The sequence below is a fragment of the Staurois parvus genome, unplaced genomic scaffold (assembly GCF_062004578.1).
Source record: "Staurois parvus isolate SC_StPar_1 unplaced genomic scaffold, SC_StPar_1.0 ptg000036l, whole genome shotgun sequence".
NCBI lineage: Eukaryota > Metazoa > Chordata > Amphibia > Anura > Ranidae > Staurois > Staurois parvus.
The window spans coordinates 5,364-30,046 of NW_028317832.1; the positions used below are offsets into that span (position 1 = coordinate 5,364).

Here is a 24,683-nt window from a genome sequence, read left to right on the forward strand (position 1 = left end):
TGCTGGGCAGCACTGCAAGGCACTGATCATGAAGGCACTGATGATCAGTGCTGATCTATGCTTTGATAGCTGCTGGTTACCGATAACCAGCAACTGTATTTACTGCTTGATCTGCTCTGTCATTGGATACAGCTGATCACGTGATAAAAGGCCACATCATCACATGATCAGTTGTGTCCGTAGGGCTCAGTGATCACGGATGTCGCCAGGTGCTCACCGCTGGGGGTGCGCTGGAGGGCATGTTCTGGAAGGACGTCATATGATGCCCTTCCATAACTGGGTAACCAGGGGTATATTGGAGAATATATAATTGGAGGAGCAGCAGCTGCAGCTATATAACCCAGGCAGGCCGACGCATGGATTTTTTATTTCATTTTTGCATTTTTCAAAATCTTTTGATAAAAATTAGATCTGCAAAATACCGTGCCTCTGATCAAATACTTTGGGGTGTCTACTTTCTGAAAACGGGTCATTTGGGAGGTGTTTGCACTTTCCTGGCAATTCAGGACCTCTGAAACTGGAATAGGTAGTAAGGAAGCTAAATATGACCTTTGAAAGCCTGAACGTGGTCATTAGATTTTGGACCCCTGTACATGGCTAGGCTTCCAAAAATGCTCTCATATGTGGTATCCCCAGAAGTAGCAGAATGTGTGTTGGGGGTGTAATTCCACATATATCCATGTCTTGTGTGAGAAATATCTCGTCTCTGACAACTTTGTGTAAAAAAATAAAATCTTGCATGCACTCAACATGCCTCTCTGCAAACACCCACACCCCATATACAAGGGGCCTAAGAGATACCATCAGCTTGTGTCCCATTCCACCAGACTCCTAGAACTGGAAGAGGACATTTTTGGGGGGATGTGTTGTAGAAGAACCCAGACCATGGTATTGTGCGGTGAAAATATCATCCAACTTTATTCATCATATATATGTGACACTTTAACAACAGAAGGAAAGACATAGATTGTTTACATTTCAAGGATCTATTTATACCATTTATATCATCTATGCTAATAAACTGATTAACATATGACACGCCCCTCGTTAAAACCAGCCCCACCCACCTATGTAACCCTCTAAACATCCAAATCCCTATAACTTCCCAGAAGACACTTTCATCTTTTATCCATAACAAGCTGATTGGGTACAAGAGAACCCCGAGCCCCTCCTGCTCATTCCCACACAACAAGTCCATGTCACCATCTACAAGGTGAGAGGACCTGAAGGAGAACAAGTCCATGACCACCAGGACCATCGCCTGACTGAAGCCATGCTCACATTTCTTCCTAATGCTGCTTCTATGGTCTACTCAGATACAGATTTGGCAGATGTACATTCGTGTCTTCAAGGAGCTGATCAAACATGATCTGTGCTTGACCATCTTTTCTGGGGACCAGAGGTGACATTAGGGGTCTAATAGACCTCTTGTGTTTCTTTAAAGAGGATCTGTGACCAGCAATATGTTATCACATGCGAGGCTATTAACCCCCTATATGGCAATAATAAAGTTCAGAGAAAGAAAAGTGTAAAGTAACACACTGTAAATGAAAAAACACACAAAACACATTTTAAAGCCCCCAGTTCCCGTATACATGAGCAATTGCAAGGGTTGGGTGCGGTTATGTAGGAAAACATCACTCACACTACACATTGTACATATCTCTGCACACACCAGAGGGAGAGGAATAACTCTAGGGCCATCATTCATGGTTCACTATATAAACTGATGACCTGTAAAGGCTTTTAAAGCGTCAACTATGGACAAATTCTGGTACTGAAGTTTGTCACCATTTCACAAATACGCACAATTTTGGCACGTTTGATATGTTTGGTATCTATATACTTGATGTAAACAATATTTTACATTTCACCAAACAAATTGTGTCATATATTGTTTTTTTTGTGTATTAAAATGATCTTTAGTGGGTTTTTTTTACAGAAAATATGCATTTGATAAACAAATGTGCTAATATCCTGTGAGATAGAAAATGGAAACTACCACCATTATAGTCTTTAGAAAATAAAGCATGTTTGTGGGTTTAAAGTAATCTTCTGTTCTAAAATGTGCATTTAATCATGTGCATAAAAAATCAAAGCCACCATATTACTCAACCAAGTTCCAACTAACCCCATCCAAGAAAATGGATCCCACTTCCCCCACCCAGGTGACTGTTGGAACTCCTTTACCTTGTGTAGATATCTCCTTCTGAGATCCTCATGATCTAATATAAATGTACAACACTCTCTGACACCAGTTTGTAGATTCCACCTTGATCTTCCGAGAGATAGTCAGCCACCATGCAGTTCTGTGACACCACCTTAGGTGATGGAGCCACTTCTGCTGTCAGCTCTGCTATACCATCAATGGTGTCATTGGTTATCTGATCCATGACTCCAGTACACCGGTTCATCTTACTCATCTTAGATTACTTAGATTCCCCATCCCGTCTATGAAGGGCTCACTGCATAAAACATCTCCACTCCAGAGAAAATGTTTCTTCTCACTGGAAGGCCAGGGGAGTATTGGGAGAAATTGAGGCTTTCCCTTACAGATATGGGGGAGGGGCAACATAACCTAAAGTACAACTAGGTGGAATTGAAGGGAAGACATTTTAGGGTGCTCCTTCTACACATGAAGCAATATCATCTGGAAGGACTAGGCAATTGGACCAATGGGGATTAAACATTCTGCAATACATTGAGACACCATGAAATGTTACTGGCCTGTGATTGGCTCTCCTATTGTTAGTGAAGTGAGACTCCCCTTGTCGGTGTCATTAATGGAAGTTAAGAAACCATGTGAAATCTTTCTTCCAAATTCAAAAACGTGACCCCCTTGGGTAGGTACCCATCCTACTATTCCTGATATGAGTTTGTAGTCCCTGCTACTACAGGAAACATGCGGGCGATCATTTACACCTTTTACAGCAGGACAGTAAATATCAGAACACAATTCAAACATCAGACCAACAGCAGGAAGTCTGCTAACTGAATGTGTAATGCAATCTGTCATTAGCATTCCCAGAGTTCCCTCTGCAACATAGTTGTATCAGCTGTTGGTCCTGTCTGTAGATCTGTTATTTTCCCGCCTTCTGTAACAGGGTGACAACCCTGATCATTCTGCAGGAACATTACACAGCAGCGTTGTCACCCTGTACAGGGAAGTCTTAGATAGATTATAAGTAAGACACACAACAAGTAAAGCCCAACTTCAGCTAACACTTCTACAGCAGTTACAGCAACAGGTTCTCTAAAAGGTCCAACCCCCATATGAATGACAACTGACAGTTGTGAGCACCCCCAGCAGTGTTATAGGATTTGCCCCAATCCCTCCAACTGCCATTTTTGCCAAAATGCTTGGCCTTCTACAGGAAGTAGAAAAAAAATGATCTACTGGGAAAGTCAACTAAAAATGTTACAAGGGGAGACTCGGAAAAACAAAAACTGCTGTGCTAATGACAGATTGCACCATTTATGTAATTATTATTATTATACAGTATTTATAAAGCGCCAATAGTTCGCTCAGCGCTGTACATTACAAAGGGGGACAGAACATGTGACAGAACAATAACAATACAATGCAAAACATGAGGGGATCGAGGGCCCTGCTCTTTCGAGCTTACAATCTAGGAGGGAGGGGATAGTGGTACAGGAGGAAATAGCTGTGGGGGATGGAGTGGTAGGAAGAGTGGAGGAGGTTAGCGGGGTGTGTGGTAGGCTTCCCTGAAGAGATGGGTTTTCAGGGTGCGCCTAAAGGAGAGGAGAGTAGGTGATAATCTGATGGGTTGGGGCAGGGAGTTCCAGAGGATGGGTGACACCTTGGAGAAGTCCTGGAGGCGGGCATGGGAGGAGGAGACCAGGGAACTAGAGATAAGGAGGTCTTGTGAGGAGCGGAGTGTGCGTGCTGGGCGGTACTTTGATATTAGGTCAGTGATGTAGTACGGGGCAGTATGGTGGACAGCTTTGTACATCAGTGTTAGGATTTTGAATTTCATCCCTTGCGTAATCGGAAGCCAGTGGAGGGATTGGCAGAGGGGGGTGGCAGAGAGGGAGCGGTTGGAAAGGTGAATGAGTCTGGCAGCCGTATTCAGGATGGACTGAAGCGGGGATAGCCAGCGGCGAGGCAGGCCAGTGAGGAGGGAGTTGCAGTAGTCGAGTCGTGATATGATGAGGGAGTGGATGAGCTGTTTAGTGGTTTCTGGGGTTAGGAACGTGCGTATTTTGGAGATGTTGGGAGGTGGAGTCTGCATGAGTTTGTTAGTGATTGGACTTGGGGCTGGAAAGATAGGTTGGAGTCCAGAATGACACCAAGTACTCTGGCCTGCGGGGTGGGTTTGATGGTGGCGTTGTTGGATGTGACGGAGAAGTCAATGGGGGGTGGTGTCCGGGCTTGGGGGGAAGACAAGAAACTCGGTTTTGGAGAGGTTCAGTTTAAGGAAGTGGAGTGACATCCAGTCTGATATGTCGCTCAGTAGCCTAGTGATTCGGACGGAGACCGAGGGGGTGAGGTGGGGGGTTGAGAGATAGATTTGTGTGTCGTCGGCATAGAGGTGGTAGTTGAAGCCATGAGAGTGTATGAGTTGGCCAAGGGAGGAGGTGTAGATGGAGAAGAGCTGGGGCCGAGGACAGAGCCTTGAGGGACCCCAACAGAGAGGGGGAGTGAGGGGGAGGTGGTAGCATTATAGGTAATGCTGAAAGAGCGTTGTGACAGGTAGGATGAGAGCCAGGAGAGAGCAGAATCTCTGAGGAGTGTAGTTTTTTGAGGAGGATGGGGTGGTCGACTGTGTTGAAGGCGGCAGAGAGGTCAAGGAGTAGGAGCACTGAATAATGGCCATTAGCTTTGGCGGTTAGCAGGTCGTTGGATAGTTTGAGTAAGGCAGTTTCGGTGGAGTGTAGGGGATGGAAGCTGGACTGTAGGGGATCGAGGAGGTTGTTGTCATTGAGGTGAGAGCTTAGGCGGGTGTAGATGAGGCGCTCGAGGAGTTTAGATGTAAATGGGAGCACGGAGATGGGTTTGAGGTTGTTCGGGTCATTGGGGTCCAGGGAGGGCTTTTTAAGTATGGGGGTGATGTGTGCATGTTTCAGAGTGGATGGGAAAGTGCTGGAGGAGAGGAAGAGATTAAAAATGTGGGTGAGGGAGCGTAGGATGGAGGGGGAGGGAGGTCGTAGGAGTTGTGAGGGGATAGGGTCGAGGGGGCAGGTGGTGAGGCGGGCATCAGAGAGGATCTTGGAGACTTCCTCGATGGTAGTAAGGTCAAAGGTGCAGAGTTTTGGGGGGGCTTCAGTATGAGGAATGTAGGATGGGGTGGAAGTGGAGGTCAGAGCAGTGGTGGGGCCGTGGGAGAGGGGTTATGAGGGGGTAGTTGAGTGAGAAGGAACGGGGTTGGAGGGAGTTTGAGCAGCGACAAAGTCCCTGCTGGTTATGTCGAGGGGGAGGGGGGATGAGGGGGTAGCTGTGTGAGAGGGGACAGATTGAGAGGGCGTGTGAGTTGCGGCGATGTCCTTGCGAATTGTGTCAATCTTGTTTTTGAAGTGATTGGCAATCTCAAGGGCAGTGAGTGAGGTGTTGGGTGGAGGTGGCGAGAGTAGAGAGTTAAAGGTGGAGAAGAGTCGGCAAGGATTGGAGGAGAGGGCCTTGATGAGGGTCAGGAAGTAGGCTTGTTTGGCTGCGTGGAGGGAGGAGGTGTAGGTGTGGAAGGAAGATTTGTAGCGGGTGAAGGCTTGTTGGGATTTGGTTTTGCGCCATAGTTGCTCCAGGGCACGACTGTGTCGTTTGAGGGTTTTGGTGTGATCAGTCTGCCAGGGCTGGAGCGGTCGGGGTCTGATGTTGCATGTGGTTAAAGGCGCTAGTGAGTCAAGGGCTGTTGCCAGCGCGTTGTTGTAGGCAGTCATAGCCAAGTCGGGGCAAGACAGGGGGAGGATGCTGTCATGGAGTTGATCAGCTGCAGAGTGGAGGGGGACAGGGTTAAGGTTGCGGAGGTTACGGCTGGTAGTAGTGTGACATTTGGAGGTGTAGGCATTGGAGGATGAGGAGATAGAGAAGGTAATCAGGTTGTGGTCAGAGAGAGGGAAGGGGGTGTTAGTGAGGTTGTGGGGAGCGCAGCAGTTGGGGAAGACAAGGTCCAGGATGTTCCCGTTGGAGTGGGTGGTGGATTGTATGCACTGCGCAAGTGCAAAGGAGGAGGTTAAGTGGAGGAGATGGGATGTGTCCAGGTTGTCGAGGTAGACAGGGATGTTAAAATCCCCAAGGATGATGGTGGGTAGCTCACAGGAGAGGAAGAAGGGTAGCCAGGAGGAAAAGTCTACCAGGAAGCGGGATATGGATCCAGGAGGCCGGTATATCACAGCAATCTTCAGGGGGGTTGGGGAGAATAGTCAGACGTAGTGGGCCTCGAAGGAGGGGAAGGATTGGGAGGGGGTTTGGGAGGACTCGGAAGGTGCTCTGCGGTGACAGGAGCAGACCAACCCCACCACCTTTACGACCGTTAGGTCTGGGTGAGTGGGTCCAGGTGAGACCTCCGTAGGAGAGTGCAGCAGGGGAGGTAGAGTCAGTGGGCTGGATCCAGGTTTCTGTGATCGCTAGGAGGTTGAGGGAGCGGGAAATGTAATGATTGATTTTGTCCATGGTAGTGCCAATGTCCTAACGTTTCCAGAGACAAGAAGTGCTCTTTGAAAACTTTACCTTAAAGAGAGACCTGTCCTGTCATAGACATGAAATTGAACCGCAACTGGAGGAGTTTCAGTCCCCAGAAGTGGCAGGAATATGACCGCACAGGTAGAACTTTGTAAGTTCAGATCTCTTGCAGTTGTGCTGTGTGAATATTCTAAGGAGATGAGTAATATCTGGACAGAGGAAGAAGACAACAATAAAATTCATTCTTCACCTGATGGTATCCCTGAGACTTTCAGCAAAACCAGATGGAACACAAGTGGGCAGCTGAACTTAAATGGTACTGTTGAATGCATCCCATAAACAGCAGAAAATCAGTGTTGGAAGCCTTCTGGCTGCTTAGGGAGTTTCTTTTTCACTGACCAGAGACTTTATCTTGGGTGTTCAAGCTACAGACCTACCTGCAAAACTGTCATCTATGAGAGGAGATGAAACATGGAAAGGAAGCATTGATCATGGGAGAGGAGGTGGAATATGTAATGAGAGGTGTGGAGAAGGTGGACTTAGCTGGAGCCCTTAACCCTGGCTGATGATATATCAATAGTCAGAAGAGCCTGGAATGGACTCTCCCACTGAGGCTTCAGAGGCTTGGTAAGATACAATTGGACCCCATCCTAGTCTCAGGTACTGAGGCAGTGTTGGTCATGTAGTAGCTCAGGATCTGGCAATAAAGAAAACACTTGGGAACACATCTCAGTTGGTGAATGATGAAAATGCAGTACATGTTTAGTCAAAGCTCCTTATAAAATAAAGATGAGAACCAAGAGGGAAACAGTTCAGTCATTGGTGCTTATCTAAAACAATGTCAAAAGGTAAAATATTCACAGACCTTCTAGTTGTGTTTCTGATGGACATAATCACTAAACACAATGCACTCAGTCATTACATTCCAGTTTGTTTTTTAGAGTAGCATTTCAACTTTTCACTGCTTCTCTAGCTTGTGGGATGAAATTGGGGCTGTGAAACTAATGGGACACTGGACACTACTTTAATATCCCTTTTCTTCTTCTGTGCAGCTGAAATTTGTGAATCCTCTGATGATATATTAGCCCAGCATTAACTGTAAAAGCTTTGTCCCATTCAGCATGTCAGCATTAAAATGGCTTCTTTCTAGTGTGAATCCTCTGGTGTGTGACAAGGTTTGACTTCACTGTAAAAGCTTTGCTACATTCTGAACACTGATATGGCTTCTCTCCAGTGTGAATCCTCTGGTGTCTGATAAGATGTGACTTCTCTGTAAAAGCTTTGCCACATACAAGACACTGATGTGGCTTCTCTCCAGTGTGAATCCTCTGGTGTGTGATAAGATTTGACTTCTGTGTAAAAGCTTTGTCACATTCAGAACACTGATATGGTTTCCCTCCAAAGTGAACCCTCTGGTGTTTGATAATATCTGACTTCTGTGTAAATGCTTTGTCACATTCTGAACACTGATATGGCTTCTCTCCAGTGTGAATCCTCTGGTGTGCGATAAGATGTGACTTCTTTGTAAAAGCTTTGTGACATTCAAAACATTGATATGGCTTCCCTCCAGTGTGAACCCTCTGGTGTGTGATAAGATGTGACTTCTTTGTAAAAGCTTTGTCACATTCAGAACATGGATATGGAATCTCTCCAGTGAGAATCCTCTGGTGTATGAGAAGATGTGATTTCTGTGTAAAAGCTGTATTATATTCAGAACACTGATATGGCTTCTCTCTAATGTGAATCATCTGGTGTTTAATAAGACTTGAATTCTGTGTAAAAGCTTTATCACATTCAGAACACAGATATGGCTTCTCTCCAGTGTGAACCCTCTGGTGTCTGATAAGTTGTGACTTCCTTGTAAAAGCTTTGTCACATTCAGAACACTGATGTGGCTTCCCTCCAGTGTGAATCCTCTGGTGTGTGATAAGATATGACTTCTGTGTAAACTCTTTGCCACATTCAGAACATTGATATGACTTCTCTCCAGTGATATGTTTTGCCTCCATTGTGAAACGTTCAAGCAAGAAATTGTTTGAAATGATTTCTCTTATGTATACTTGGGTTGGACTTTATTGTAAAGCCATTGTCACTTCCAGAACACTGAAATGACTTCTCTCTTGTCCTCTGAGGCTGGATCAATGTTGAAGAGGATCCAAAACCTTTATGACTTTTAGAACGTGGATAAGACTTGTGTCCTGTATGAATCCTCCAGTGAACTGCAATAAAGACTTTCAGTCAATTAGGACAACCATATGTCTTGTTTCCATGTGACTTAGTTGTATTTAGGAAGACCAACATGACCGAAAACTTGGTTCATCCATCCACCTGCATAAAATATAAATAAATATCAGAATTCTATATAAAGGACTAAATAAAGGTTCTGTTAATTATTAAAAATGTATCTTATGCATAGAAAGAATATGTACAGCAAGATATCATTTTTTAATCAAATATATTTTATCAAGAAAGTTTATAAGTGCGCACAGTATTCCCAACATTCAGCCCAGACAATGGAGTCATACATTCTCACGTATAGGCAGTTGTGGCACTGTTACAGATCATACAGAACAATAACTTGCTTTGTCTATGGTGTCACTTTTACCTTTTATAAACAAATGAACAGAGAAAAGAAGAAACAACCTAGAACGATTCAGCTGTACACGGCAAGTAACTCCCCCAGTACCTACATAGATAGCAGACACCAATCAATGGGGCCCGTGTCTACCCCAAGTATTGGTCTGTAAAGTAGTTACCATTTAGTAGGATGGAACTGGCTCGGTCCTTTTTTTTGCGGCTAAGGAAGTTAAACCTGTAAAGGTCTCTGAAGAATTACCTGGGGGGAGCAAGACCCAAAATATCCAGCCAGATCTGCCAGAGAGACATACAGTATCTCACAGAAGTGAGTCCACCCCTCACATTTTTGTAAATATTTGATTCTCTCTTTTCATGTGACAACACTGAAGAAATGACACTTTGCTACAATGTGACATAGTCAGTGTACAGCTTGTATAACATGGAAATTTGCTGTCCCCTCAAAATAACGCAACACACCGCCATTAAAATCTAAGCCGAAGGCAACAAAAATGAATCCACCCCCTAAGTGAAAATGTCCAAATTTGGGCCCAAAGTATCAATATTTTGTGTGGCCGCCTTTGTTTTCCAGCACTGCCTTAACCCTCTTGGGCATGGAGTTCACCAGAGCTTCACAGGTTGTACTGGAGTCCTCTTCCACTCCTCCATGATATCATGAAGCTGGTGGATGTTAGAGACCTTGCGCTCCTCCACCTTCCATTTGAGGATGCCCCACAGATGCTCAATAGGGTTTAGGTCTGGAGACATGCTTGGCCAGTCCATCACCTTTCCCCTCAGCTTCTTTAGCAAGGCAATGGTGGTCTTGGAGGTGTGTTTGGGGTCGTTATCATGTTGGAATACTGCCCTACGGCCCAGTCTCCAAAGGGAGGGGATCATGCTCTGCTTCAGTATGTCACAGTATGTGTTGGCATTCATGGTTCTCTCAATGAACTGTAGCCCCCCAGTGCCGGCAGCACATATGCAGCCTCAGACCATGACACTCTCACCACCATGCTTGACTGTAGGCAAGACACACTTGTCTTTGTACTCCTCACTTGGTTGCCGCTACACACGTTTGACACCATCTGAACCAAATCAGTTTACATTGGTGTCATCAGACCACAGGACATGGTTCCAGTAATCCATGTCCTTAGTCTGCTTGTCTCCAGTAAACTTCAGGCTTTCTTGTGCATTATCTTTAGAAGAGGCTTTCTTCTGGGATGACAGACATGCAGATCAATTTGATGCAGTGTGAGGCAGTTGGTCTGAGCAGTGACAGGCTGACCCCCCCAACCCCTTCAACCTCTGCAGCAATGCTGGCAGCACTCATAAGTCTATTTCCCAAAGACAACCCCTGGATATGACGCTGAGCACGTGCACTTAACTTCTGTGGTCAACCATGGTGAGGCCTGTTCTGAGTGGAACCTGTCCTGTTAAACTGCTGTATGGTCTTGGCCACTGTAATGCAGCTCAGTTTCAGGGTCTCGGCAATCTTCTTATAGCCTAGGCCATCTTTATGTAGAGCAACAATTCTTTTTTTTTTCAGATCCCCAAAGAGTTCTTTGCCATGAGGTGCCATGTTGAACTTCCAGTGACCAGTATAAGAGAGTGAGAGCGATAACACCAAATGTAACTCACCTGCTCCCAATTCACACCTGAGACCTTGTAACACTAACAAGTCACATGACACCGGGGAGGGAAAATGGGTAATTGGGCCCAATTTGGACCTTGTCACTTAGGGGTGGACTCACTTTTGTTGTCAGCAGTTTAGACATCAATGGCGGTGTATTGAGTTATTTTGTGGGGACAGCAAAGTTACATTTTATACAAGCTGTACACTCACTATGACACATTATAGCAAAGGGTCATTTCTTCAGTGTTGTCACATGAAAAGTGAGAATCAAATATTTACAAAAATGTCAGGGGGACTCACTTCTGTGAGATACTGTACATCCCCTGGGGGAATTACGATGTCGGTAAGTTAGTTTTTCATGTATTAATGTGGAGTTCACCTGCTCAGTCCACTGTGGTCTTATGGGAGTATGAGGTGATACCCAGAATTGTGCTATTAGTTTATGGGCAATCAGGGGTGGACTGACAACTCATGGGGCCCCCGGGCAATAGGGGATCATGGGGCCCCTGTGTCCTTGCCCAAACTCTAAAAAGTCTATGAAAAAGGGGCATCTTGTGGGGCCCCCTACTGACCCTGGGCCCACGGGCAGTGCCCAAGTTTCCAAATGGTCAGTCCACCCTTGTGGGCAATATACAGCAGCCTCACTATTGCTATATGACTTGGATGTGTAAATAATTATTGTCAATTTTTATTAGAATAGGTAGGCGCTACATACAACCTTTAGATGATATAATTGTGCAATTGGTAGGGACTATTAATTCTTAAAGTCCCTGTGTGCAACCCTCCAATTGTGCATAAATAACCAAATATGCAAAAATGATGTTCTCATAACAAATTTCAGGACAGTGGTGTATAAATGACATAAAAAATAAAATATAAAAAATATAAGTCCATAAATTAAGTTCAAAGTGACACTGCTTGTGGCTTCTTTAGCCTGTGGCCCAGACCGGACAGGAAAAAAGATTGTGACTGTAATCTTCACCGTGTGCCAACAGGAGTAATGAATACAGATTGCTCACTCACCAGATCCTTTGACCCCAATCAAGGTGGTCAGATGTGCTTTTGGTCATATAGGAGACCATCCTAATTAGGGACAGCTTCACAGTATTTAACCAGTTCCCATTGCCACTATAGCCGAAGGAATGGCTACAGCACGGTTGTGTAAACCTGGGACGATGTCCATGGACATCATTCCAGGACATGCCTCCTGTGCATCCCCAGTGGAGTGGACCCGGCCTCTCTGGTGATTGTGGACACAGCTGATCATGGGGTATGGTAAACGGCCAATCACAGTGGCCTTTTACCACTTTATCAGCTGTGTCCAATGACACAGTTATCACCGGGTAAATACAGCGTGTGGAAAGTACTGTCGAGAACCGGCAATTATCACCGAAGGGATCGGCACTTATCAGGGCACTGATGATCAGTGCCGCCTGTAGCAATCGTGCACACTGAGATGGACGCGGTCTTCCATCTTTTTAAGAATCTTCCATGCTGTATCATCTCTCACTCCCAAAATCAGCTTCCCTCCTCTGATTTCCCCCCTCCCTAAGGAATGTGGTCGGTGTGTGTTTGCAGAGATCACAGGCAACAGACTCATTGGGAGGGTGTCATGGCTATAAACCTCACTAGCTAGGTGCCCCTCTGTCTGTGAAACTCTTGCGAGAAGGGCTTCTAGAGCCATAAACCAAGTCCTTCACTGAGTTCAAAGACATTCCAGATAAGTCATAAACTAGACACCACATTCAACATCCATTTCCCCCTATGATTACATATCTTGGATTATGAAAGACTTACACAAACATGAAGCATATATTCGGATGGCTCATGTCAAGACAAATCACCTGGTATTTTATACCCCCTAGCTGGCATACACAGGAGAGTAGAAAATTATATCTCCTTAACCATTCAAGCAGTTCTCATATTTCATATGTAGACGTTCAGCCGGTGATTCTGAGTATTAATCTACTAGTAGCATGGCTGCTAAATGCACCGATAAGTTATGAACCATTATTATTATTATTATTATTATACAGTATTTATAAAGTGCCAATAGTTCGCTCAGCGCTGTACATTACAAAGGGGGACAGAACATGTGACAGAACAATACCAATACAATGCAAAACATGAGGGGATTGAGGGCCCTGCTCTTTCGAGCTTACAATCTAGGAGGGAGGGGATGGTGGCACAGGAGTAGAAAGCTGTGGGGGATGGAGTGGTAGGAAGAGTGGAGGAGGTCGGTCAAGTTAGCAGGGGGTGGGGTAGGCTTCCCTGAAGAGATGGGTTTTCAGGGTGCGCCTAAAGGAGAGGAGAGTAGGTGATAATCTGATGGGTTGGGGCAGGGAGTTCCAGAGGATGGGTGACACCCTGGAGAAGTCCTGGAGGCAGGCATGGGAGGAGGAGATAAGGGAGCTAGAGAGGAGGAGGTCTTGTGAGGAGCGGAGTGTACGGTTTGGGTGATATTTAGAGATAAGATTGGATATGTAAATTGGGAACTAGAGAGAAGGAGCTCTTGTGAGGAGCGGAGTGTGCGTGTTGGGTGGTACTTGGATATTAGGTCAGTGATGTAGTTCGGGGCAGTATGGTGGACAGATTTGTACGTCAGTGATAGGATTTTGAATTTGATACGTTGCGCAATCGGAAGCCCGTGGAGGGATTGGCAGAGGGGGGTGGCGGAGATGGAGCGGTTGGAAAGGTGAATGAGTCTGGCTGCCGTATTCAGGATCGACTGAAGCGGGGATAGCCAGCGGCGAGGCAGGCCAGTGAGGAGGGAGTTGCAGTAATCGAGTCGTGATATGATGAGGGAGTGGATGAGCTGTTTAGTGGTTTCTGGGGTTAGGAACGTGCGGATTTTGGCGATGTTGCGGAGGTGGAGTCTGCACGAGTTTGGTAGTGATTGGACTTGGGGCTGGAAGGATAGGTTGGAGTCCAGAATGACACCAAGTACTCTGGCCTGCGGGGCGGGTTTGATGGTGGCATTGTTGGACATGATGGAGAAGTCAATGGGGGGTGGTGTCTGGGTTGGGGGGGGGGGACAAGAAACTTGGTCTTGGAGAGGTTCAGTTTAAGGAAGTGGAGTGACATTCAGTCAGATATGTTGCTCAGTAGGTGTGTGATTCAGGCGGAGACCGAGGGGGTGAGGTGGAGGGTTGAGAGATAGATTTGTGTGTCGTCGGCATATAGGTGGTAGTTGAAGCCGTGAGAGTGTATGAGTTGGCCAAGGGAGGAGGTGTAGATGGAGAAGAGAAGGAGCCCGAGGACGGAGCCTTGAGGGACCCCAACAGAGAGGGGGAGTAGGGGACATCAAATGTGAGGATTTTTGGTCATAGCTTGGGTCTCCACCTACAACTCCCTCCCCAAATGAGGCAATTGGTTTACTGCTCCAGGGAGACACCCTGTGGAGTTGCTAGAAAAAGCTAAGTGGAGTTGAAAGAAGTTGAAGAATCTCCCTGTTTTAACATTGGAACAGACAGTGGGAAATAAGAAATCCTTTTGCTCTGAAACCTGATCTGCTTAACCCAGGATGTGTGGCAAGTACTTTATCCCTCTAAACTTCTCTCTGTTATCTCTTTGCTGTGCTGTTGTTCTCTGTATATTTATATTTATATATATATATATATATATATATATATATATATATATATATATATACACATACGTACGTATATATATATATATATATATATATATATATATAGGCTACATCTTTTTCTGTAAATATTTTTATTGCACCCTTTTGACCTTTTAGTAGTAAATCTTACTTTCTGAAAGTGTTGAACTGTTTCTAAAGCCCTTTAATGCAAACTACGAATTCCTGCCTCTGAAGAACGCTACTGTGTGGGTGTTTTAAACTTCGGTATATCTCTGCCTGCAGTGACAGTGGTATACCGACGATTATTCAAACATCATAGTGTTATTGCTGATATTGCTAAGTTTTCTCTTTCTCTGTACAAAAAGGAGGTGATGGCAGTGTGAAGGGTTAATTGCGTAACTAACCTGACCCAGTAACAATTGCTCCCAGGCTGCAGATACAGATTGTGGTCCATTAGCTGGAAAATCTTTGTGCAGAGTGCAGCTGGGTGTGTGTGATGGGAGTGACTTTTGGGGGTGGGGGGACCCCTGTGTCAGCTCATGTTCCCTTCATTATGTTTAACCCACCCTGTGCCTGTTAAGGGGTACAGGGTGTGAATGTGAATGTCATAGTATTATGTATTGGTGTGGACATTGTTCCTTGTTCTCTGCCATGTGGATGTCCATTGTTCTCTGCCATGTGCTGCATCCCATTGTTCTGTGTCTTGGTTGGGTGGGGGTGTTTCATGTAGCCCTTCCCACTGATGGGGCGGGCTGATGATGTCTATTTCCTGCATGATCAGCAGGTGGTGTCCGGGGATTTGTGTTCGGACAGGGAAGCTGCCATATAACGGAAATACCCAAGTGAGGTCTGGGTCCAGTTCCGTTACATTGGTGGCAAGCGGTGGGATTGTGCTTCCAAGCTGTGCAATGGTACGCAGAGCAGGAATATTTAGGGGTCTCGACAGAGTGCTCTCCTGAGGGACATGAGTTTGGTGGCCCTGGATTGCTATGGGAGAGCCTTACAGATCATTTTGTGTTTGGTGATGAAGGAGAACCTACCCTGGAGGAGTTGTGAGAAGACAGAGAGGCTATGTTCGGTCTCACAGGGGTCTCAGAGCTTGAGCCAGATCTGGAATACCTGCTGAAGAAAGAACTGCATCTGGGAAGGGCATACAGGCAACTGCTAAAAAATGCTCGACAGCATGCCCAAGAATCGGCAGTGGAAATTCCAGAGACTGGGGATTTGATAGACTTTTCTGCTGAAGAGGAACCAGCAGAAAAGCTGGCAACAGAGCCAAACATTTCTGACCTCTGCCCAAAACAATCAGCATCCGCAGGAGCTACAGGAAGAGGATGCAATCAGTGCCTCACTACAATAGCTTGAGCTGATGTCCGTGGATGGGACTTCGGTCTCCACTGACACAACCCCAGAAAAGGGTCTGGCATTGGGACAGGAGGATGTCAGCCTTACTTTGCGAACACTGGGGGATGTCCATCAAGTCAAAGTGGATGAGACTACAGTCACCACCTGGATACCCCAGGGATGCTGGGCAGTCGGCCCAGATACCCAACAGCATGATGGAGTTGGCCCAGCCACCCTGTCTTCTCTCCAGCGTCTGAGAGGACTTCAGGGAGAAGGACCAGTCCGTACTTCTCCCCAGCAGTGGGTATGTTCTACGGGAGAGGCAGAGGTTGGCTGGGTGAGTAATGCTTGGTGTGTGACAATTTGTTTGGGGTACTGTGTGGGTGCCGGCATTGTGGGACTGGAAGTACAGATTAACTTCAGAGTCCACCCATCTGGGATTTACTCCTGCGTTAGTCTCCTGTCGAAAGGGGAGATATGTGACGGGAGTGACTTTTGGGGGTGGGGGGACCCCTGTGTCAGCTCATGTTCCCCTCATTATGTTTAACCCACCCTGTGTCTGTTAAGGGGGACAGGGTGTGAATGTGAATGTCATGGTATTGTGTATTGGTGTGGGGATTGTTCACTGCCACGTGGTTGTCCATTGTTCTCTGCCATGTGCTACATCCCATTGTTTTGTGTCTTGGTTGGGTGGGGGGGCGATTCTTGTAGCCCTTCCCACTGATGGGGCGGGCTGATGATGTGTTTCCTGTTCCTGGTTGTGTTTCCCCGCCCTGTGTATATATCTTGTGTTTGTGTAAAAATAAAGGAGTTGACTTCCTGTCTTAGGAAGAGTCGGGTGCTGTTTATTTACTGCAGGATCAGCGGGTGGTGTCCGGGGATTTGTGTTCGGACAGGGAAGCTGCAGTACAACAGAAAATACCCAAGTGCGGTCTGGGTCCGGTTCCGTTACAGTGTGGCATTGTTACGCACGTGACAATGCGGTTTTAGATTGGCTAATCCTTCGGTCACGAGTTTGGTGAGAAGGGCTGGGGTCCGACGCCATGATCGTCACACCACCCACCTGTGCCTCCCACCTGTGCCCATCATTGCCACCCACCTGTGCCCATCAGTGCCACTCTGCAGTGCCACCCACCTGTGTCCATCAGTGCCACTCTGCAGTGCCACCCACCTGTGCCCTGCAGTGCTGCCTATCAGTGCCTCCTATCAGTGCTCTTCAGTCCTTCCTATCCGTGCCACCTCGTCAGTGCTGCCTATCAGTGCAGCATCATCAACGCACATCAGTGAAGGAGAAAAATTACCTGTTTGTAAAATGTTATTATAGATATAAAGAAAATCTTTTATTTTTCAAATATTTTGCTCTTCTTTTATTTATAGCTCAAAAAATAAAAACACCCAGCGGCAAAGAAATATTTTTATAATTGGTAAATAATTATTGTGATACAAATCCCAAGAGGAACACCTCCAGATCCTGAGGAAGAGAAATAGAAATAGCCATAATATAATACTGGTAATATCTTTCCAGTATCAGAATAATTCTGGAAATCTCCAAAACGTGTATCAAATCCCCTACATCACCGCTACATTTGGGGCATAAGGGGGAATCCCTCCTGTCCCAACTGAACAACTGAGCTGGGGTCCTGTAAGTTCTATGTAAAAGAAATAACTGAGATAGTTTCTGTGAAGAGGACAGGGAGATGAGAGGTACGGAGGTCCAAATCTCCTCCCACTTCCTCTATTTCCCATTTCCTTCTACATGGTAATTGGGCAGAGTCTTGGGTAAGAATGAAAAGACTGGAGTATATACCAGAGATCATGCCTTTCCTACTCGTACCATCCATCAATCCCTGGATCAGTCATGGCTCCTCAAGAACTAAAGTGGAGAGAGAAGCTTGAGCTGGAAGCACATGGTGCAGTTGTAGATATGTACAAAAAGGGACCCCTTGGTATGTTAACCACTTCAAGTCCGGACACTTTCACCCCCCTCCTGCCCTGGCCAATTCTCAGCTTTCAGCGCTGTCACACTTTGAATGACAATTATTCAGTCTTTGAACATTGAACCCAAATGAACCCAAAACAGGATCTGCTATATCTCCTGAGTATGGGGATATCACCTGTGTGAGACTTTTCACAGCCTAGATGCATAGAGGGGTCCAAAATTTAAGGAACACATTTGGGTTTTCAAGGAGCATAAATTACACATCTACACTAATTTCATGACTACCAATCACATATTTGGCTGCCCAGAGCACCAGGACAGTGGAAACTCTCACAAAATGTCACCATTTTGGAAAGCAAAAACCCCAATGTATTTTCTGAAGTGAATAGTAAGTTTATTTGGTCATTTTTCAACAAAAGTTTTTTTGAAAATGCAGGAAAGAAAAGGAGAATATTTATTTTTACACAAAGTTCTCAATTAATATGATATTTCTAACAAACCTTCTAGGCGTACTTAGAAATATACTCCACAACACATTCTGCTACTCCTTTATGCAGGCCATAGATGGGTCAAAAATCGGCCGATTTTTCGACCGAAAATAAAATCGGCCGGTTTTCGGATCGTTAGTGGGCTATTTGTTCGGCCGTTTTTCGGTATTTTGGCCGTTTTTTTTTTTTGGTAAAGTTGGAAAAAAATCGTCCGATTTTGCCGATTGGCCGATTTTCGCGGCAATTAGTGGGCAAATCGGCCGATTTTTTACCGATAAAAAAATCTGCGCATGAGCAGTGACCTGCAAGAGGAAGACAAAAAGAAGAAAAAGAAGAAGAGGAAGAGGATGAAGAAGAGGAAGAAGAAGAGGATGAAGAAGAAGAGGATGAGGATGAAGAAGAAGAGGATGAGGATGAAGAAGAAGAAGAAGAGGATGCGGATGATGAAGAAGAAGAGGATGAGGATGAAGAAGAGGATGAGGATGAAGAAGAGGATGAGGATGAAGAAGAAGAAGAAGAAGAGGATGAGGATGAGGAAGAAGAAGAAGAAGAGGATGAGGATGAGGATGAAGAAGAAGAAGAAGAAGAAGAGGATGAGGAAGAAGATGAGGATGAAGAAGAAGATAAGGATGAGGATGATGAAGAAGAAGAAGGAGAAGAAGAAGAGGATGAGGATGAAGAAGAAGAGGATGAGGATGAAGAAGGAGAAGAGGATGAAGAAGGAGAAGAAGAAGAGGATGAGGATGAAGAAGATGAGGAAGAAGAAAAAGAAGAAGAGGATGAGGATGAAGAAGAAGAAGATGACGAGGATGAAGAAGAAGAAGAGGATGAGGATGAAGAAGAAGTAGAAGAAGAAGAAGAGGGTGAGGATGAAGAAGAAGAGGATGAGGATGAAGAAGAAGAAGAGGATGAGGATGAAGAAGAAGAAGAGGATGAGGATGAGGATGAAGAAGAATAATAAGAAGAGGATGAGGATGAAGAAGAAGAAGAAGAGGATGAGGATGAGGAAGAAGAAGAAGAAGATGAGGATGAAGATGAGGATGAAGAAGAAGGAGAAGAAGAGGATGAGTATGATGAAGAAGCAGAAGAAGAAGAGGATGAGGATGAAGAAGAAGAAGAAGAAGAAGAGGATGATGAAGAAGAAGAGGATGAGGATGAGGAAGAAGAAGATGAAGAAGATGAGGATGAAGAAGGAGAAAAAGAAGAGGATGAGGATGAAGAAGCAGAAGAAGAAGAGGATGAGGATGATGAAGAAGAAGAAGGAGAAGAGGATGAAGAAGAGGATGAGGATGAGGATGAAGAAGAAGATGAGGAAGAAGAAGAAAAAGAAGAGAAGAGGATGAGGATGAGGATGAAGAAGAAGAAGAAGAAGAAGAAGAGGATGAGGATGATGAAGAAGAAGAAGATGAGGATGAGGATGATGAAGAAGAAGAGGATGAGGATGAAGAAGAAGAGGATGAAGAAGAAGAATAAGAAGAAGAGGATGAGGATGATGAAGAAGAAGAGGATGAGGATGATGAATAAGAAGAAGAAGAAGAGGATGAGAATGAAGAAGAAGTAGGATGAAAATAAGAGGAATTCCAGTCCAGCAAAAAGTGTCCCTGCAGAGAGCTCCGCTATTTCTTTGACAGTTCTCTGACAGTTCTTTGACATTTACAGCGGTTGCAACATTGTATCTGTTTCCGAATAAAAACATCTGTATCCTAAATGGAAACAAATAGATACATTGTTGCAATCTCTATAAATGTCAAGGAATTGTCAGAGAAATGTCAAAGAAATAGCTCTCTGCAGGGACACTTTTTGCCAGCTGTAGGGATGAAAATTGGCCGATTTTTTTTACCATTGATGGTAACGTCGGCCGCTTGAACGACCGATTTTTCGTTTTTTAAAAGAAAAATCTGCCGTTTTTCGACCCATCTATGGCCTGCATTAGAGTATGGGGACACCACATGTGAGACTTTTTCACAGCCTAGCCACATAGGGGGACCAAAATCAAAAGAGCACAGTCAGGCTTTCTGAGGGCATAAATTACACACCAAATTTTTAGACGACCTATCACATTTTTGAAAGCCCTGAAAAACCACGACAATGGAAACACCCACAAAATTATCCCATTTTGGCATGGTGAGTCTTTTGAAGACTTATGTTGGCCTCCATGAGTGCTCAGAGAATATAGCTTAGTGCATCATTACCTATAGTAGTCCCCAAATGTCAGGACGGTACAAATCCCTCCCACACTAACTAGTGTGGGGGTGATCGGGGACACTGTAACCAGTGTGGGGGTGATCAGGGACACTGTAACCAGTGTGGAGGTGATCGGGGACACTGTAACAGGTGTGGAGGTGATCGGGGACACTGTAACCGGTGTGGAGGTGATCGGGGACACTGTAACCAGTGTGGGGGTGATCGGGGACGCTGTAACCGGTGTGGAGGTGATCGGGGACACTGTAACCAGTGTGGGGGTGATCGGGGACGCTGTAACCGGTGTGGAGGTGATCGGGGACACTGTAACCAGTGTGGGGGTGATCGGGGACGCTGTAACTTGTGTGGAGGTGATCGGGGACGCTGTAACTTGTGTGGCGGTGATCGGGGACCCTGTAACTGGTGTGGAGGTGATCAGGAACGCCGTAACCGGTGTGGAGGTGATCGGGGACGCCGTAACCGGTGTGGAGGTGATCGGGGATGCCGTAACCGGTGTGGAGGTGATCGGGAACGCCGTAACCGGTGTGGAGGTGATCGGGAACGCCGTAACCGGTGTGGAGGTGATTGGGGACGCCGTAACCGGTGTGGAGGTGATCGGGGACACGGTAACCGGTGTGGAGGTGATCGGGGACGCTGTAACCGGTGTGTGGGTGATCGGGGACGCTGTAACCGGTGTGGAGGTGATCGGGGACGCTGTAACCGGTGTGGGGGTGATCGGGGACGCTGTAACCGGTGTGGAGGTGATCGGGGACGCTGTAACCGGTGTGGAGGTGATCGGGGACGCTGTAACCGGTGTGGAGGTGATCGGGGACGCTGTAACCGGTGTGGGGGTGATCGGGAACACTGTAACCGGTGTGGGGGTGATTGGGGACACTGTAACAGGTGTGAAGGTGATCGGGGACACTGTAACAGGTGTGGAGGTGATCGGGGACACTGTAACCCGTGTGGGGGTGATCGGGGACACTGTAACCCGTGTGGGGGTGATCGGGGACACTGTAACCGGTGTGGGGGTGATCGGGGACGCTGTAACCGGTGTGGAGGTGATTGGGGACACTGTAACCGGTGTGGAGGTGATTGGGGACACTGTAACCGGTGTGGGGGTGATCGGGGACACTGTAACCGGTGTGGGGGTGATCGGGGACGCTGTAACCGGTGTGGGGGTGATCGGGGACACTGTAACCGGTGTGGGGATGATCGGGGACACTGTAACCAGTGTGGAGGTGATCGGGGACCCTGTAACCGGTGTGGGGGTGATCGGGGACGCTGTAACCGCTGTGGGGGTGATCGGGGACCCTGTAACCAGTGTGGAGGTGATCGGGGACACTAGATTTGCTTTCCAGCTGCAACATCATAGGAATCACAGAGCTAGACAACTCTCTGTCCTTCAGAACTTGGCTCTCAATAGCCATGCTGTCACAGGCAGAGGTGATAAACAGGGAATGACAGTGATCGGTATGTGGAGGAGAGGAGTACGGATGTATGACAGTGATGGGTACGTACAGGAGAGGAGTGTGGGGGGTATGACAGTGATCGGTATGTACAGGAGAGGAGTACAGAGGTATGACAGTGATGGGTACGTACAGGAGAGGAGTACGGAGGTATGACAGTGATGGGTATGTACAGGAGAGGAGTGTGGGGGGTATGACAGTGATCGGTATGTACAGGAGAGGAGTACGGAGGTGTGACAGTGATCGGTACGTACAGGAGAGGAGTACGGAGGTGTGACAGTGATCGGTACGTACAGGAGAGGAGTACGGAGGCGTGACAGTGATCGGTATGTGGAGGAGAGGAGTACGGATGTATGACAGTGATGGGTACGTTCAGGAGAGGAGTGGGGGGGGTATGACAGTGATCGGTATGTACAGGGGAGGAGTACGGAGGTGTGACAGTGATGGGTACGTACAGGGGAGGAGTACGGAGGTGTGACAGTGATGGGTACGTACAGGGGAGGAGTACGGAGGTGTGACAGTGATGGGTACGTACAGGAGAGGAGTACGGAGGTGTGACAGTGATGGGTACGTACAGGAGAGGAGTACGGATGTATGACAGTGATGGGTACGTACAGGTGAGGAGTACGGAGGGTATGACAGTGATGGGTATGTACAGGAGAGGAGTACGGAGGGTATGACAGTGATGGGTATGTACAGGAGAGGAGTACGGAGGTATGACAGTGATGGGTATGTACAGGAGAGAAGTACGGAGGTATGACAGTGATGGGTATGTACAGGAGAGGAGTACGGAGGTATGACAGTGATGGGTATGTACAGGAGAGGAGTACGGAGGTATGACAGTGATGGGTATGTACAGGAGAGGAGTACGGAGGTATGACAGTGATGGGTATGTACAGGAGAGGAGTACGGAGGTATGACAGTGATGGGTATGTACAGGAGAGGAGTACGGAGGTATGACAGTGATGGGTATGTACAGGTGAGGAGTACGGAGGTATGACAGTGATGGGTATGTACAGGAGAGGAGTACGGAGGTATGACAGTGATGGGTATGTACAGGAGAGGAGTACGGAGGTATGACCGTTCCCAGGGAGGAGTATCTCAGGAAGGGTCTATACTCCACCATAACTCTGGTTCTCGGAGTGTCAGGTCCCAGCGGGTTCTCCTGGTGTCTCTCCTGTTATTCTGTCTCGGACACATCAGAGGAACATGGTGGGAGATCGGCCTGAATGTCCTTCCTAGGAGGGAATACCGGAGCCATTCTGAGGCCCATTTAATGGCCGGCAATGAGGAGGAAACCAACACTGAGAAGTAGATGCTGAGATATATACAGCACGGGGCAGCACAGTGGCTGAGTGGTTAGTACTTCCACCTGGCAGTACTAGAGTTGTTGGTTCAAATCCCAACCATGGCACCACCTGCCTGGAGTTTGCATGTTCTCCCTGTGCCTGCGCAAGTTTCCTCCGGGTACTCCTGTTTCCTCCCACACTACAAAGACATGCTGGGAGATGAGTTCACTCCTGTCTAAGTTGTCCGTAGTATGTGTATGTATGAATGTGAGTTAGGGCCCTTAGATTGTACGCTCCTCGGGGGCGGGGACTGATGGGAATGTACAATATAGATGTAAACTGACGGCGCTATATAAGTACCTGGAATAAATAATAATAATACACCCAGATCATCATTGACGACTAGGAAGGTTCGGTCACAGATGATTGGTCCGTCTATAGCAGGGACAGGAGCCGGGACCTGGAATAGGAGATCCACCTGATTTACCCGTGTGCTCTGACATGGAGAAGATCCCATGCTGGCCCTATGGTGGCCGTGTGTTCAGGATGGAGACCGACAATCACAGGACATTCTAGAAGCCAATCTAAAATGGCTGACGGGAGGAAAGTGTTCTTGGGACAGGAAGTGAGACAGACAGGAAGTGACTCCGGATAGGAAGTGACTCCAGACAGATTTATACAGAGGCTGCAGTATGGAGAGCAGACACTAGATGGTGCTGGTCCAAAAAAAGCTGAATAGCATAAAACAGGGAAAAACCTGAAAAACAAAAGATGATGGCGGCTCGTAAACTTCTACGATGAATGAAACACAGTTATCACAATACAGTGCAGTGGAGTAGATATTCGTCCTCCATTTTATTGTAGCCCGCACTTTTCTCCTCTGGCGGCCATTTTCCTTTGGTCTTTTATCTATGTTTGTACATTTATCACATTACAGTGCAGTGGATTAGATCTCCCTCCTCCATTTTTTTGTATCCCGCCTGTCCCTCCTCCGGCGGCCATTTTCCCTTAGTCTGATATGAATGCTGGCACATTTTGTCCCCTGATATTAGACATTAGCCGGGTGATTGTATACACACAGCGGGCAGATCTCAATCAATGTCACCCACTAGTCTATACTGTCACGGGGTTGGCCAGCCAATAGGCTTGTGTGGTGAATCGTTCTGCCCTTCGCAGGTCCACTCGATTGCGGCGGTAAAGACTGCCTTCTACATCCACAAGATATGATCGAGGAGCAACCCTCTGAACACAGGAACCCAGTCTCCAGCGACCGGCCCTGTCACCTGGAAGCGACTTCATATGGATTGGCTCTCCAATGCTTAGTTCAGGTAAGTCTTTAGCAGACACATCGTATGACAGTTTGGCAATCTGTTTCCTCCTCTGCAGTTTTGCCGAGACACCTGTAACCACAGAAGGATCAAGTAATTTGTTGGCCACAGGCAATGAAGTCTTCAGTCTCCTAGACATCAAGCACTGTGCACGACTACTGTCCATGCCTTCAGATGGGGTGTTCCTCCAATGTAGAATGGCCTTCCAT

The 24,683-nt window shown here is 46.6% G+C and overlaps 1 protein-coding gene across 1 annotated transcript; it reads right to left on the reverse strand.

Moving 5' to 3' along the window:
• Nucleotides 1–3,459: 3,459 nt before the first annotated feature.
• Nucleotides 3,460–23,757, reverse strand: LOC149470597 (uncharacterized). The gene is made up of 2 exons (XM_089662089.1): nucleotides 23,634–23,757; nucleotides 3,460–8,965 (listed from the first exon to the last, which is right to left on the reverse strand). The coding sequence occupies exon 2, from the start codon at nucleotides 8,644–8,646 to the stop codon at nucleotides 7,768–7,770; it is 879 nt and encodes a 292-aa protein (XP_089518215.1). The 5' UTR covers nucleotides 8,647–8,965; nucleotides 23,634–23,757; the 3' UTR covers nucleotides 3,460–7,767.
• Between the last annotated feature and the right edge of the window lie 926 nt (nucleotides 23,758–24,683).

Bases quoted from the DNA above. Each gene is read 5' to 3' on its own strand.
- LOC149470597 (XM_089662089.1), bottom strand. From the start codon at position 8,646: ATGGAGGCAAAACATATCACTGGAGAGAAGTCATATCAATGTTCTGAA.